The sequence below is a fragment of the Saccostrea cucullata genome, unplaced genomic scaffold (genome assembly GCF_032062105.1).
Source record: "Saccostrea cucullata isolate Sc308-1 unplaced genomic scaffold, CSIRO_AGI_Scuc_v1 ctg8430, whole genome shotgun sequence".
Classification (NCBI taxonomy): domain Eukaryota; kingdom Metazoa; phylum Mollusca; class Bivalvia; order Ostreida; family Ostreidae; genus Saccostrea; species Saccostrea cuccullata.
In genome coordinates, this window is record NW_026931799.1 from 2,365 (window position 1) to 18,826 (window position 16,462).

A 16,462-nucleotide genomic window follows, 5' to 3' on the forward strand; every position below is an offset into this window, starting at 1 on the left:
TAACTTTTAAACGTTAGGGGCTAGTGCTCTCATTCTTCACATATGTAATCCATGTGAGAAGACCCTTGAATGGATACAAAAAACTCTGTCCTTGGAATTTAACTTACTTTAAAAAAAACCTTGACACTAACTTTTGAAGGGTTAGGGCTAGTGATTTCATACTTTTCATATTTAATACTTGTGAAAAGAACTTTTATTCGATATTTAGAATTTTGACCATTTGACTTTTACCTTGGAATTTTACCTAATTTTAAAATATTAACCTTGGTCATAACTTTTGAAGGGTTAGGTCTAGGGCTTCCATACTTCACATATGTATTCTTTGTGGCAAAACCTTTCAGTGGATACCATTTATCTCGGCTTTTTTACCTTGACCTTGGATATTTCCGTACATATGAAAAAGCTTTAACCTTGGCCTTCTTTCATACTTCATGATTGTATTTCCAGTAAGAATACCCTACTTTGGGTACCAATATATTAAATTTGCATTTAACACGTAGACCTGTTTAAGAAAGGTTTAGTCTTCACTATGGTGCCATACGGGGTCATCGGTGATTCACAAACTTATTTTGTTTTTTACTGGAATACGCATGCTCAACTTCACGGTAGGGCATTCTACGAAGACAACGGTAGATAAACTGTAACATGTTAACGTCGTTTTATCAACTGAAAATACATATGATCTGAAGTTTTGCGTTCTCTTGTCTAACCTGTACAATAAATGTACAAAAGCAATAGTAATTTAGGCCTTATGATGGCGAGAATGTAGAGATCAGTTCTTTACTACCTTCCTGAATCTTTTGGCTAGCTCGTAAAAACGAACTCGGAAATCTTTTCCGAGCTTGACGGAGACAGGATAGAACAAATGATTGCTACAAAACAGTATCACTGGCGAATTTCTTGTTTGCTGATGATTTGGTTGGTTCTATTAAAAATCGTGTGGCGCAAAAAAGTGTTACTTCACTAACTCAGAGGTGTCAACAAATTAACAGAATTCATCAGAGAAATGTCCAACCCCCTTCTTACTTGGCCAAATCTTATTATTTGGACTTCAATATTCGGCCTTATAAGCATGATAAAGATCCAGGACTACATACCATCTAAAAAATTAGCATACTTTTCTTAATCGATAGTCCTTCAGACTTCCATGCCGGTTTTCATTTTTACAATAACAATTACATTATTTTTTAAATAGAGCGTTTGTTTAATGACAGTGTTTTCACAGAACAATGCATGTGGAACGCTATGTTATGGGGATATGCGGAGTATTCTTTACTTGTCAGAATTTTAGTTACAATGGGCGATGCTTTCTTTGGAACTTCAGGATATAAGTTATACGAGGGCTGTTCGGAAATTATTGAGACATTTACTGTACCTCTATAAAGGACGGATATAAATTCAGAAAAATTCGTCAACATTTTATTAAGAAAGAAGAAAACAAATTCCAAAATCATTATTATAAAGGATTATTAAATAAGCTTAGTTGAAATTATAAACATTCATATGTCTATCGACTTGAAGCAACATCGCTACGTCATTTTGACGTCATGACAACCAGAGATGTTTTCACATGTGAAACGATCGGGAGGGTTTTACATTTCTCTCTTTCTTATCATGCATTTGTATATACCATTTAAAAAAATCAAACTGTGTCTTTTCTTTAACGATCCTGAAAAATAATGTGTGCTGTTGCTTCACCAGTGTAAACTTTTCCTTGTCATTTATCATGTTTATACAGGGTGACTTTGAATCATGCAGTGCCGATTAATGCAATTTTGATCAACGTTATTGATTTCATTAGGTAAAAATTGATGGTCGTCTGGAGCTTTTGATTTTACTCTGGTTGAATTATTGGTCAAAAAAAATAAATACCTATGACATTTCAACCTTGTAAACATGTTTTGTTGTCTTGTTTGCTATTGCTTAAGTAGGTCTGTCAGTGTGTAGAAGAGTTTTAAATAGACCTACACAAAATTTTAAGACTCTCGCTGCTCCATCTTGACGTCAATTTCCATTTTTTCTTCATTATCAGAATGCTTTACTGCGTTTAAGGTTTTTCTATGAAAGCCTTATTTCTGATCAGAATTCGTACAAACTTACACAACATGCTGTCAAGATAAAATAAAAAATTATAAACCTAGCTTACATATGTAATTGAATTATTTTCGCCCTTATTATGGGTCCATCGGGGGGTTGAACGTTGTTGTTACATATTTTAAATATCTGATTCCGTGACTGCTCCAGGTACCCCTACCATCGACACATTTATAGACCGTTGAAGATAAAAAAATTATTTGTAAAATATTTTTTGCTTTTATGAATTCTTTTTATTTGTCAAATATATATGCGAATTTTCAACGAAGGACGTTCATTGGAAAGAAAAATATACACAGTGTCTCAATAATTATCGAACAGCCCTCATAGTAATTACTGTCAAGTTTGAAGTTTTCCATTACGTCACAACCTATGATGACAGCTGCTCTCAAGGTAAATAGTACACGCCTCCTTACCGCAAGCTTTACGACTGGAAGTTTTTTTTTTCTAATCCCTGATTGGTTCTTCGTGCAACAGACTATTTCCAGGAATTGTTTACGCTGGATGCATCTCTCAAAAAAGATTGTGACGTAATGCAAAACTTCACACTTAACTGAAATTACTAATAAACAATACTCACTGCAACATAATCTACAAGGGTTGTCCAAAACGTTCGTAAACAATGACGTTTTTGTTAAAATAAATGGTTCTATATGCATCTATTGTATATCAAGTTACCCGGTATTTCTTATGAAAAGCCAAGTCAGAATTATTTGATTTTTATTGATAAAACTTAATATTTTTGTAAATATCGGGGTCTTTAAAGATCGCAGATTGTGCGCACGGTCCAGTCTGACGTTAAGCTAATTTCATTATAACGTCAAACATTTGGATTTTGACTTAACACATGTTCATGGACACACACTGCATTTCTTTTTTAAGGTGCAACGCACTTAAAAGTGCTAGCAATAATCTTTAAATATAGATTAAATTTTATTAAATTTTTAAAATTCAAAACAATGCACAAATATTTTCGAGTGTCATCTATATAAATTGTTTGTATACACAAACTGCACACTCCAGTTCGACGCTGCACTAGATTTATAACAACGTCATAAATAGAAATCTCCATTTTCAGTAAATTACATGTGTTTTTTAAATTCTTGTAGTTTTTTTGAATTTGGATACACTTTTAAAAAATCGTATATATATCAATCTCAAATCGATAAATCAAATATATTTCAATAATTTAATTTTATTTGTATTCTCGCCTCTCATTGGTTGATTACCAAAAAGGAACGCATAACATTTTGTATAATCTGGTTTGGTATGGGGACACACCCCATTGACGACCAGCTTAATCATCATATCCATGCAATCCCCTCATTTCCAGTCCTCGGAATCCATGGAAAATTCCAGATTTAATAAATGTACCTTCAACTTTAATCAATTACTCGTTCTTACCTCATGTAAACAAACATCATGGCTGCTAGATCTATGAATCAGTCATTACCTCCCCTCGCTTCAAATCACTTCCGTTACTACGGTTGTATTATTGCGCGGTAAATTTGAACTTATAAAAAGCAACACAATTTTACATCAAAAGTTGTTTAATTATTTTAAAATTAAATTATAAGGAATGACTTTAATTCTTGGCCATATTATCGAGTATAATCTGGTTTGGGTCAGTTTACGCTTTTTTATAATCCGCGAAGCGTAAACTGACCCAAACCAGATTATACTCGATAATATGGCCAAGAATTAAAGTCATTCCTTAAATAATTTGAGTTGTTTTAACAAACATGTTGTCTCTTACGTCGTTTCAACCGTATTAAAACTGTTTTTTTTTATCGAACGCTGCCCCGTGCGGACGGCCGACGTCGCCTTTTCTGTCGAGTTTTGACACATAATTTTTAGAGTTTTTGTTTAGTATTTGCACTGTCTATATAGTAATCGATACCTTAGATGTCATAAAATGATTACAGTCTCTTTATCTGTGTTAAATACAATTTTTATTAAATTTTTACTTGTTTTAAATAAAATATAATCATTTTAATCCGAACACTTTATATCAGAGTTTATGGCTATTTAACCTTGGTCCGTACGCACTTTTTGCGATCCTTAAAGACCCCGATTTTTGCAAAAGTATTACTTTTCATCAATAAAAAATTAAATCATTCTCACTTGTTTTTCATAAGAAATATTTTGATATACACCAAATTTATATAGAACCATTTATTTTCATAAAAACGTCATTGTTCACGAACCTTTTGTACACCCCTTGTATATTGTAAAACGATGTGTTTACTGATTATAAAATTCATGTACATTTGAAGATCTATGACAGAAGGAAAAAGACGGAGATAAACATCGATTGATAAAATGCAACTTCCCCATACAGTCCATACCAAATAAGTTTTGATATCTCCTTTTGGGAACAAGGTTTCTGTTTTTGGCCATTAGACATGTTTATACTTAGGCTTTGGAAAGAATATCCAAATTACCAAAACATAATTCCTGACGTACCCTGGATTGTTACTGTACACTTTATATAAGATGTGGAAATTACCTAGTATTTACTCTAAACCGAAAAGGGGCAAGAGGTTACCCTCTTGTATCCTTATTGATACAGGTGAAAGAACTTTTAACACAATAGTGGTGATCATCTTGAACGGTAACAGGATGCATTCACAACATGCAAGAGGAGGGGATTATCAATTTCCATTAGAAGGTTGCCATCTTATTTGTATCCTAATTGACATGTGCTAAATATTTGTACTTTTAACAGAACTTTGTCAACCGTCAAAACACTTGATTTATTAATTCCAAGATAAATGAAATAAAACGAAATAAAGTTGTGATTAAAAAAGTCAAGTTTTTCATGATAAGGCGCAGGTTTTGATATATATCACATTTCAAAAAATAATCATAATGATTGATAAACATTACAAGTACTGCATATGCATACAAATAATAAATGCTTTCGGAATTTAAAAAAAAAATCAATATTGAATAAAGTTAGAATAAATACTTACTTCATTATGTTAAAATTAAGCCTATATTTGGTACAAAAACCATGCACACACATGTTGTTTTAGTGAAACCTCACTTCTTTATTGAGACAGGTAAATAAATAAGTAAACTTCATTAAAAACGAAATTGTATTTTCTTAAGAAATAATAATAATAATAATAATAATAATAAAATTTGTATAGCGCCCTATTTAAAATGATTTACTCTAAGGCGCTGAACAGATACTATTTCAGATATACAAGTACTGAGTAGTTAAATACAACACCATAATCATAAAAACAATAATCATAAAAACATTAGACCTAAAATCATTCTAAGAGATCGTAACTAACATAAGAGTAAGCTAAAATTATATGCTGCTAGACTAAGATCATATTGACATCACATTAAAATTTTCACACAATACAGGTTGTGCCAAAATAGATAGACTTAGGTCAATCGAACTTTATAACTTGTTCAAAAGATAAAAAATTATACGTCGTATGCTACCTTAAAAAGGTGGGTCTTAAGATCTCGTTTAAAAGCTAAAAGTGACGTCTGGAAGCGAAGAGCATCAGGTAAACCGTTCCACAAAGTTGCCGCTGCATGGTCAAAACGACGCGTTCCGTATGTCTCCGTGCGAACACGAGGTTTCACAAGATGTTTGGATTCATACGAGCGTAGAGTTCTTGACGGTTGATAGACTGTTATGAGTTCCTTTAGGTATGATGGTGATGTCCCCTGGAGTACTTTGAAAGTGTATAAAAGGATCTTATAATATGTTCTAAATTTAACTGGAAGCCAGTGAAGAGATATCAGGACTTCGGAGATATGATCATGCTTCCTAGTTCGGGTGACAATCCTTGCTGCCGTATTTTGTACTCTCTGTAGCCGTGAAATATTTGTCTCTGTGATTCCATAGAGTAGTGCATTTCCATAATCAAGTCTTGATGTAACTAGAGCGACAACTAGAGTCTTACAAGCATCTTCTGTTATGAATGGGCGAATTCGACTAATATTTCGCAGGTGGTAAAAACAGGATTTGGACACTGCGCTAATCTGAGTCTCCATGGTAAGTGATTTGTTGAAAAACACTCCCAGATTCTTCACACAATCTGATTCACAGATGACAGAACCATCAAAATCAAGTTGGTGTGTGAAAGATCTTTTAAGCTGACTCTTTGGTGAAAAGACGATAAACTCAGTTTTATCCTGATTCAATTTTAGAAGATTTGCACACATCCAGCTTCTCACGTTAGCTAAACAAGTTTCTAGTCGACATTTTAGATCTGGCCATGTTTCGTTCGGTTTTATAACAAGGTATATTTGTGTGTCATCTGCATAACAGTGGAACAGCATGTCATGATCACGACAAATTTTACCGATAGGTTTCGAGAAAAGGCAATACAAGACTGGTCCAAGCACTGAGCCTTGTGGTACTCCGAACCGCAAAACAAGATCTTCGGAAGCACTCCCACCAATGACTACTCTTTGTGTGCGCTGTGTCAAGTAGGATTCGATCCATTCCAGAGCTGCCCCAGAAATTCCAAAGGAGAACCTGAGACGTCTGAGTAAGATGGTATGGTCGATCACGTCAAACGCAGCAGACAAGTCCAGCATCACTAGGGCCATACAGGAATTTTTATCAAGCGCTGATACAATGTCATGATGGACTCGGATGAGTGCCGTCTCTGTAGAGTGGCATGCTCGATATGCTGACTGCAGTGGTTCCTGTAGATTGTTCACTTCCAGATGATGCTTGAGTCTTTTTGATACTACCTTTTCGAGTATTTTTGAAATAAATGGTAAGTTGGAAACTGGTCTATAATTTTTCAGTTCATTACAGTCAAGATCCGGTTTCTTCAGAATAGGGCGAATAATAGCCTCTTTGAAGGTTGTCGGTACTGAAGATCCAGATAATGATTTGTTTATAATCGCTGTTATCATGGGAACCAACTCTTCAATGCATGGTTTAAGTAAAGATGTTGGGATTGGGTCACTCGCACAAGACTTCGTTGGTGCACCCATGATGATATCATGGATCTCCTCGTTTGTAGCTTCAGTGAAAACAACAAGTTGCTGACCCACATATTGAATATCACTCTTTAGTGCCTCGCTAACATTAACTTGCTTAGATTTACTAAGTTCAGATCTGATCGTTTCAATTTTTCCAGTAAAAAAGTCACAGAACCTATTTGCTAACATCTCTTTGCTGTCATGTGCTGGAAAGACACTCTCCTTAACCTTCCCCATGAGATTGTTAGTTAGGTTATATAGTTGTTTTTGGTCATGTCCAATTTCTAATATCTTTGAGGAGTAGTAATCCTGCTGCGATTGCAGCAGCAGTTTTGAATAATCGGTACACAATTTTCTGTAAATTTGCTTGTGTATCGTTAAGTCAGTTTCACGCATTTTACGTTCTGCTTTTCTACGAGCCTGCTTGGCTGCTTTTAAGTTGGTGTTATACCATGGTGTTTTTGGTCTTATGATTATTTCTTTTGTCTGAACAGGTGCATGGCTGTCAAGGATGCATTTAAGACTAGTGTTGTATGTCGTCACCAATTCATCAATATGCTTGTCCATGTTTTGCTGACTGACTGATGAAGAAATGTCTTTCTTAAATTCATCAATGTTAATCTCACTTAACTTCCTGAAAGACACAGTTTTTCGTTCAGGCTTTGGTTTAGAGATTTGTATCAGAGCATGAACAGCATAATGGTCTCCTGCAGGATTTCCTCTGTTGTCACACAAAACTGGGTCACTGATCGTCGGATCAGATAGCAGAATGGAACTGTCCTCCCTAGTAATAATGACATCCAAGGTATGGCCATGGACATGAGTCGCACCTTGCACTCTTTGGCAAAGTCCATGATCATTTAATATTTTCATGAACGTCTTTGAATCAGAGTCACTAGGACGATCAATATGGAAGTTTAGGTCACCAAGTAATATCAGTTCCTCCGCAAGAATAATCCGATTGTCAAGATATTTTGACCATTCCTCAAAGAAGGTCGAATTTCGAAACTTGTTTCCTTTTGATGGGGGAGGGCGATAAATAGCACACAAACGAGAACTTACACAGTTTGGCATCCCTATGACACAATCCAAGTGTTCGAAATGGGTGTACTGGGTTTCTGGTTTGATAGGTCGTATATCGATGTTTCGTTTGTAGATAATAGCTAGTCCGCCCCCCTTTTTATGTTTTCTAGGTAGGTGAGTAGTTGAATAACCAACCGGTGTCATTTCTGCTATAACACATTTATCTGTATCGCTACCAAGCCACGTTTCAGTCAAAACAAGAATATCGATGTTTGTTGACACAATGAAATCATTGATGGAAAATGATTTGTTTTTACTTGTATCAGAGCCCTAAGGGCTTTATGGAAGATATCAGAGCCCTAAGGGCTTTATGGAAGATTTGATCATGTGCCAACCCGTTTTACATCTCAATAAAACTCAAAAAATGATACCTTAGTACTTATATTTACATTTGTGACTTTATCATACTTTTAATTTGCCTGATTATTACTTTAAACGTGCGAAATGCGTTATTTTTCAAACCCAACGGCATGTATGTAATCCACTAAACGCACGTTGACGCTTGATGACGTCACACAGAGATTACGTCAAACATTTATCAAAACGCACATCTATGACCTCTTGACCCCGTACCTGTATTTATGCAGTTATAAAAACGCTTGCTTTCAGTAGTGTTATAAAAAGGAAACCATTTGCAAATGTAAATATACAGTTACAGATACGCATTGCTTTCAGTAGTGTTATATAAAAGAAAACATTTTTAAATGTAAATATTTTGATTTAATTCCAGTTTATTAATTTCTCAAATGAATGTCAACCTCTTTTTTCTGCTTTGACAATAAGAATTGTGACTATAAGCATTTTTATTATCAGCACTATTGCACGCAAATGATTATTTCTCATTTAAAATTTAAAAAAAAAGTCTTAAGTGTACATCTTTAAGAAAAATGCTATTTATTAAAAAAAATAACTTTAAAAAACTACTGGGAATAAAGATCACGAAAATTCAATTGATTTTGACAATATACGATGATTGATTATGAAGTCGCCAGATAATTGCTATAATGTTCTTTATTCTTGGTCTAATTTCGATAAGGTATTAATCTATTTAACATAAGCCATTTACGCTAAAATTCCCTTTATTCGATCCTACATTAAAGTGCAGATTACCAAAACTTTATAATCTTCAGTGAGCAGTGTTCAGCGCCTCCGTTATCTAATCTTTAATTTAAGACTTAAATAGTTGCAAAAACTTAAAACTGTTATATTTACTCCAAAATTACTCGACAATATTGTAATTTTTGCACCATTTCTAACTCTTGATCATAACGGTAAAAAGGATATGGAGATAACGAACAGTATTCAATGTCCGAAATATCAGAGGTGGGATCAGGTGCCATGGAGGAGTGAACATCTCCTGCTGACCGGTCACACCCGCCGTGTGCTCCTTTCATGATCGGGGAATAATGGAAAAATCCGTCGTCAATTCAGTGTATAAATAATGGACTAACAATTAGTATGAAAAACGCCAGACATCATTAAAACAATGATACTAGTACATACAATTTTATCAAATGCCATAGATATTATACACAAAAAGTAAAAGGAATTTTAAATAAGTTTATCTTATTTTTTTTTTACTTCAGATCCTCAGTAAAACACCTGAATGGCGTGAAGAAGGTTGTATCATTCATAAAACGCTTATTAACTTGCATTCTACATGTATTGATATATTTTTTGACAATGAAACACTCCTTGTTCTTAAAAGAGAAAAATTAAAAATAACAATAGACATTGCAAAATTTGATTAATTTTCACTCACGGTGTTTTTGTAGTTGATACATTTCCAAACAAAGATAATTGACTACAGATACTTATGGAAACATTCTTTAACAAATTACATTTGCCAAAAATCAAACCTTTAGTTAGTCAATATTTGTATCAAAATCAGAAGGAACAGAGACATTGAATATTTAAAATTTATTTTAAAGAATATTTTGTACATACAATAATTACATCATTCTCTAACTGAATTTCTTATTTATTCTAATTATTTTTATTGAACGTTTTGATTCTTATTGGATGCCGGTGTAAAGACGAATAATGACCCCCATCGAATAATGACCGGGGGGTCATTTTTCAACGACAAAAAATGACCCCCACCCGTAGAAAAAAATCATTTTTTGTAGAAAAAGGGTCCTAGGGGGTCATTATTTTATATGTTAGTCCTATAAAATAATGACCCCCATTGAAAAATGACCCCCTTTAAAGTGATACAAAATATACACTATTTGATATCTTTTTTACAGCGAAACTAATTTTTACATTTTCTGTAACCAGAAAAATACAAAAAGTCGTATGAAATAATTAAGAGATTCACGTAGTTTTTCAATGCTAAAATTGTGTTTGAAAAGAGATTCTTTAATTGTCAAGTAAATAAAATTTCTTTTTAATATTCCTCCTTATAATGTTTGCTTAAAGAATGATATTCCACTTGTTTTTAGAAATCAAACCATGCAAAAATCAGGTTTAAATACTCTTTAATAGGAAAAATTAAATTTTCCGTCATTTCAACTTTTAGTTTGCTTAAGTTTGGCAAATCCTATTTGACAATGAAAGAGGAAGAAATTTTTATCCCCCCCCAAAAAAAAAAACATTACGTTAAATTAAAAAAAAAATAATAATAATAAATTAAAAGCAAAAATATAAATAAAACTCTATACCTTTCAATAATTCTGAAAGAGGCTCTAGATAAAATATTGAAATGAAGTTAAGCCTTCACACAAGTACTATCATATTATTATTTACTTCGCCCTGATTAAAGCATACTTTCAATGTTTGTCGAGGTATACTTGAAAGTATTGTGGCAAAGTAACAGTTAAAAATTAGTAGAATAGTAGATTATTTTTAGCTTATTTTTAATTCCTTTCTTATAGAAAAATAAAGGTAGGGTGGTTTTTTTTTTTTGCTTTTGTTCAATATCGACTTCCTCCTAAATAAGAAAGGGGTTGGGGTAAGTATAAGACCTAAAAATATGCTCTGTAAACTATGGGCTAGGGTAAAATACACAGTCATTCTAATGCAAAAACTATACATGTAGACATAAACTTTTGATTTAGCACACAGTATTCATTACATTTCTTTTAACGTAGAACCTACTTCGTATGACATCATAACTTGTAAATGTGTTAAACCTGTGCTAACCACAGACACTTGTTTCTGAAATAAATTTTTTACCCATAGTATAATAATAACACTTGTTATTATTATACTATGGGTAAAAAAATTATTTCAGAAACAAGTGCCTTTGTGTTATTATTATACTATGGGTAAAAAAATTATTTCAGAAACAAGTGCCTGTGGTGCTAACCCATTAAGACGTCATAATTAATTCAATGCCACTTTTTCCTGTACTTGACAGCTTCAATAAAAATGGTAGAAAATACTGCTTTTTGAAATTCACAGAATTCAATCATGCCAACATAATCATGATTCAATTCATATATTTTTTGGTTTATAATGCTTAATGGCAATATATTTCTGGAATAAGAGAAAATATGTAGGCACCATTTATTTACTAGATCTAGACCTGAAGTTGACAAACCCAAGACTATCTAGTGTAATGGAATTACTATGTTCATACAACTTTCGTAATAATTTGAATGGTATGTAACCATTTTGAAGGAATGCATAAATCATAAGAAATCTTTAGTTGCCTGCTATATAGTGTAATATCTTGATTAAATGTGTTTAAGTCAAAGATGTACGTGTTGTAGATCGTTTGATCGTGTGTACATTTTTGTGATATCTATAATGAAATGATGTGCATTCCTTTTAAGAATTATTTGTTACCTATTCATATTTTTGGTGTTTGATTACAATTTTTCTAATAAATATGATCTTTTTAAAGAAAAAGTACAATTTCTGATAAATATTTAATCTGAAAGTAACCCCAAACAGTCATTTAATTATTAAATCCCGTGTAAATGCAAAATGGTCAAGAATATGAGTATCGGTAAATAGCCTATCTTTCATTAGGTAGTGGGGAAAGGTATATATATTTTAATCATTTTTGTAATCATTTGGCTATGTTCTTCATCATATTGAAGATTGAAAACATTGTGACAAAGACGTCTAAAAAATATTTACAAATATAGGGTGAATAATTGACTAAAAATAATAGAGTTCATTTGACTATTTTTTTTTAATGGTGGACTTATCTTTTATGTTAATTGAATAAAAAAGAAATTATTCTTGATAAAATATTGTTTAATATTATTCAGTTAAAAAGTTTATAAACGACTATGTTTGAAGAAGAATTGTTGTGATTTTTCATATTCCCTTTATGACAAGTACCCCTAAAAATATTTGAAAATGTGAAGTCGCAGTATGTAAATACCCTACCAAGTTTCACAGCCTGTTTTAGATTAAAAAACAAGGAAACATATCATGATATCTTTATTGATTGATAAGCAAGTATTAATTTATCATTTTGAAAAGTTTGAAAATCTTGTGACAAAGACCTTTCCGACATAGGTTCTACCTTAATTCTTGTTTTACTCCACCCTTTTACTCAGTTCTGAGTATATTTTTCAAAGAATTTAATATGAAAATCAGAACAAATATTTTCATTGTTGTAACGTCTTCTTTATAATGTATATTAATATGAAAAGTTAATTGAAGACTACTTCTTTTTATGTCCCCGTAGTCGAGGATTCGGGGGTATATAGTTTTATCGTGTTCGTCTGTATGTCCGTCTGTCTATCTGGCGGTTTGTTTGTCCGCAAAAACCTTAACCTTTACCATAACTTTTCATTTATTGGAGCTATTACTTTCATATTTAATATGTATATTCCTTGTTACAAGACCTTACTTTGGGTACTATCAAATTTGACCTTTTGACCTTTACCTTGGAGTTTATCCCATTTAACACAAAAATGCCAAATTTTTACTTTGGCCATAACTTTCAAACGGTAGATACTAGTACTCTCATACTTCAAATATGTAGTTTTTTGGCACTATCTTTCATTGGATACTAAAAACCTTGACCTTTTTACCTTGACCTTGGAGTTTTCCGTACTTATGATTTTTTTTATCTTGGCCATAACTTTTGAACGGTAAGGGCTAGGGTATTCATACTTCACATACGTAATCCTTGTTACATTAAACATTTTCTTACGAAATCATCAACTTTGACCTTTGAGTTTGACCTACCTTTCAAAAACTTATCCTTAGCCATTACTTTTGAACAAGTGGTGCTAGGGCTTTCCTATTTTGCAGTTGTATTTCATGTGAGAAGACCCTACTTTGGGTAACAATATATTTAAATTGCATTTCAGGAAAGTTAAATCTTCGCTATGTTGCCATACAGAGGCAAAGCTGTTTCACAAACACATTTTTTTATATATGAGGATTTGCGGATAAGAGATGGATACCTCAAAGCGTAACAGACGGACGGACGGACATCCCAATCACTATATACCCTCCCGCTTTTCAAGCGGAGGATATAATAATATATAATACTGCTGATTTTTTCTGTCAGTTCGATGATTTCCACCATCAAAAAACAATGTTTACCTAACCCTTAAGGCTTGATAAACCTTTTACTCCTTTAGATTCTGAATCATTGCATTTACCTTAAAATATAGATATAATTGTATAATGTTATGAGATCAACATATCATCAGATTATTCCCAATAAGCTCAGGTGAGCATTTTGGCCAATATGCTTCTTTATCCAATTTTTTTTGCCCCCTAAAAATTTTAGCTTTAATCTACAGGGGGTCATTTTTCTACGGGGGTCATTTTTCTTCACGTGGGTTCTGCAAACTTTTAGGGAAGTGACACTTTTTCTACGGGCAAAAGGGTCATTTTTCTACGTCGAATAATGACCGGGGGTCATTTTTCGCCGTCGAAAAATGACCCCCGGTCATTATTCGATGGGGGTCATTATTCGTCTTTACACCGGCATAGGGAGAATAAAATTTTTCCTAAATCAGCAGTATACATTGTCCTCATGAGACCTTTTGAACCTCATTATGGGAGATTCAGTATTTCAAAATTTAACTCCTGTATCTAGTTCCTTGATCCGGCAGTTGATTGTTTCCGGACAACTGTAAATACAGGTTCTCCAGATTCATCCAGCACTCCAGTTCACTGAGAGGAAGCTCAACCCTAAATTCCCTTTGACAAGGTATGTAATTTGAATTGCATTAAATTTAATTTTTTTACTCATATGATCACGATGATCATGAAATGTTGATTAAATTTACAATGCTGTTCTTCTTAAATTGAAACTTTATTATCCATGAGACTATAAACATTTCAATCCAAAAATTCAATCCTGGTTTGTTTTTTTTTCGAAACATTTTTTTATTTTTTTAATGAATACCCGTAAACTTGACTTTACATTTTTTTTTCACTCGTACTAAAAATGATATCAGTGTCTGGTGTTAAACAAAATCAAATATGCTAAGATCGATTGTGTGCCACATTTGTTGAAAGGTGATGTCACACAATAAAAATAATCATAAAAAAGAAAATGCAGTTTCCAAATTTAATTTAACACGCACTTCTATTCCTCAATTTAAATCAATTAGTTTCCTCTAATTGTAAATGTGTGAAAATGTTAAAAGTGTGAATGTGTTAAGTGTATGTTGTGTTAAATGAAATTTAAAAATAAAATTTTGAAAACATTTTAAATAAATAATTTTTACCGATTTCTTTTGAAGGATCCTAGCGAAATCAACAAAAGACAATGGCTTTTAGAGAACAAGGTATGTTTTCTATTGAATGTGTACTAGTAATGCTCAGTCATCAAAGACAGTTTGTGAGATATAAATGTACGCAGAAAAAAGTTGATTCAACATGAAAGGTCAGGTAATATGATTTTAATCATTGTTTTTTATCTTTGTAGCAAACGTTGAAGTTGTGCTGAAATTGGCGCATGAGATGCTTTTTACGGTCGATCCTTCTGCGAAGAATCAGACAGAGGAAGAGCATAAAGAGATTGACGATATCATGAGAAGACGCATCGCAAAGGAAGTTGAGTTGAGCTATTCCCTGCGAGATCTCGACAGCATATCAGATGAAGAATTCATGGATAGGATGAGATCACTTCTCTCCCCTGAAGATATGAGGATGGCATCTGGATATGTCGACCAAGAGACATTTACAATGGACATCCAGGGAACACAAGCAACTATACAGCGCGGAGGCAAACAATTCCTTGAACCTATGAAGCTGAACTCGATGGAAGGCATCATGGATTCAATGGCAGTCCAAATCGCTAGCCTTGTTATTGAAGCTGTACTATTTGTCGTAGGCGTTATTGGTATTAAAGTCCATATTGAAGATTCTATTATCCGAAAGATCATAAAAGAAGTCATGCCGGCATTAAAACAGCCCGCTTTCAAACGAATCATAAGTTCATTCGTTATGACCTGGAAGGAGGGAAGTGCCCTGCAAAAAGCAAAAGCTCTTTTCAGTCTCGTAAAGGAAACCAATTCCCTTGGCATATTCTGGAAAATCGTGAAGATGGCTTTTAAATCAATGAAATGGTATCAGTATTTAAGAGCCGCTGCAGAAATCACCGCGATGATTGTTGCTGCATTTGCCACTGACGGTCTTGCTCTGATTGCCAAAATCGCTCTCTCCGTCAGCGATGCGGTCAACATAACGCAGAAAGTAATTAACTTAACTAAAATGTATGAAATGTCAAAAGCTTTTTAAAGAAAATGATTGACTTGAATTGACAGGAATGACTATTCGAAGACGAATTTTGATTTCAATTAACATTATGCTTGCATATGAATGATAATTTCTTCTTTTTTGATTCATATGTTATTTCTTTCTTATTTGTATTACCTGTAATCTGAATAAACAAAAATAAAGATGTTGAAGATTTGATATCTGTCTCATTTATGTTTAAGTCTCGGTATCGTGACTTATGTTTAAGTCTCGGTATCGTGACTTATGTTTAACTCGGGATCGTGACTTATGTTTAAGTCTCAGGATCGTGACTGATGTTTAAGTCTCGGTATCGTGACTTATGTTTAAGTATCGGTATCGTGACTTATGTTTAAGTATCGGTATCGTGACTTTGCAATTGGTCACTTTTTTTTATACTTTCAAAGAATGAGTACTGTTTATTTTTCAATGAGATTTTTACGATGTTGGTTGTTTTTTTTTCGTTGAGGCACATTATAGCAGCAATGTTGCTTTCCTGTCCACCGTTGATACAGCTGGGGTTTCTTTTCTAAATTACTGACTCAGTACAAATAGGAAAATGTTTTGCTTTTCTATTCATGACATTTTTTGCCACCGATATTGTAGACGAGACTTGGTATATCTATTATATTATAGCCTATTATTCACC

The 16,462-nt window shown here is 33.2% G+C and overlaps 1 protein-coding gene across 1 annotated transcript; it reads left to right on the forward strand.

The window, feature by feature from the left end:
• The first annotated feature begins 14,826 nt into the window (after positions 1 to 14,826).
• Positions 14,827 to 15,816, forward strand: LOC134233557 (uncharacterized). Its single transcript, XM_062715525.1, has 2 exons — positions 14,827 to 14,861; positions 15,002 to 15,816. The coding sequence occupies exons 1-2, from the start codon at positions 14,843 to 14,845 to the stop codon at positions 15,814 to 15,816; spliced, it is 834 nt and encodes a 277-aa protein (XP_062571509.1). The 5' UTR covers positions 14,827 to 14,842.
• The last annotated feature ends 646 nt before the right edge of the window (positions 15,817 to 16,462 follow it).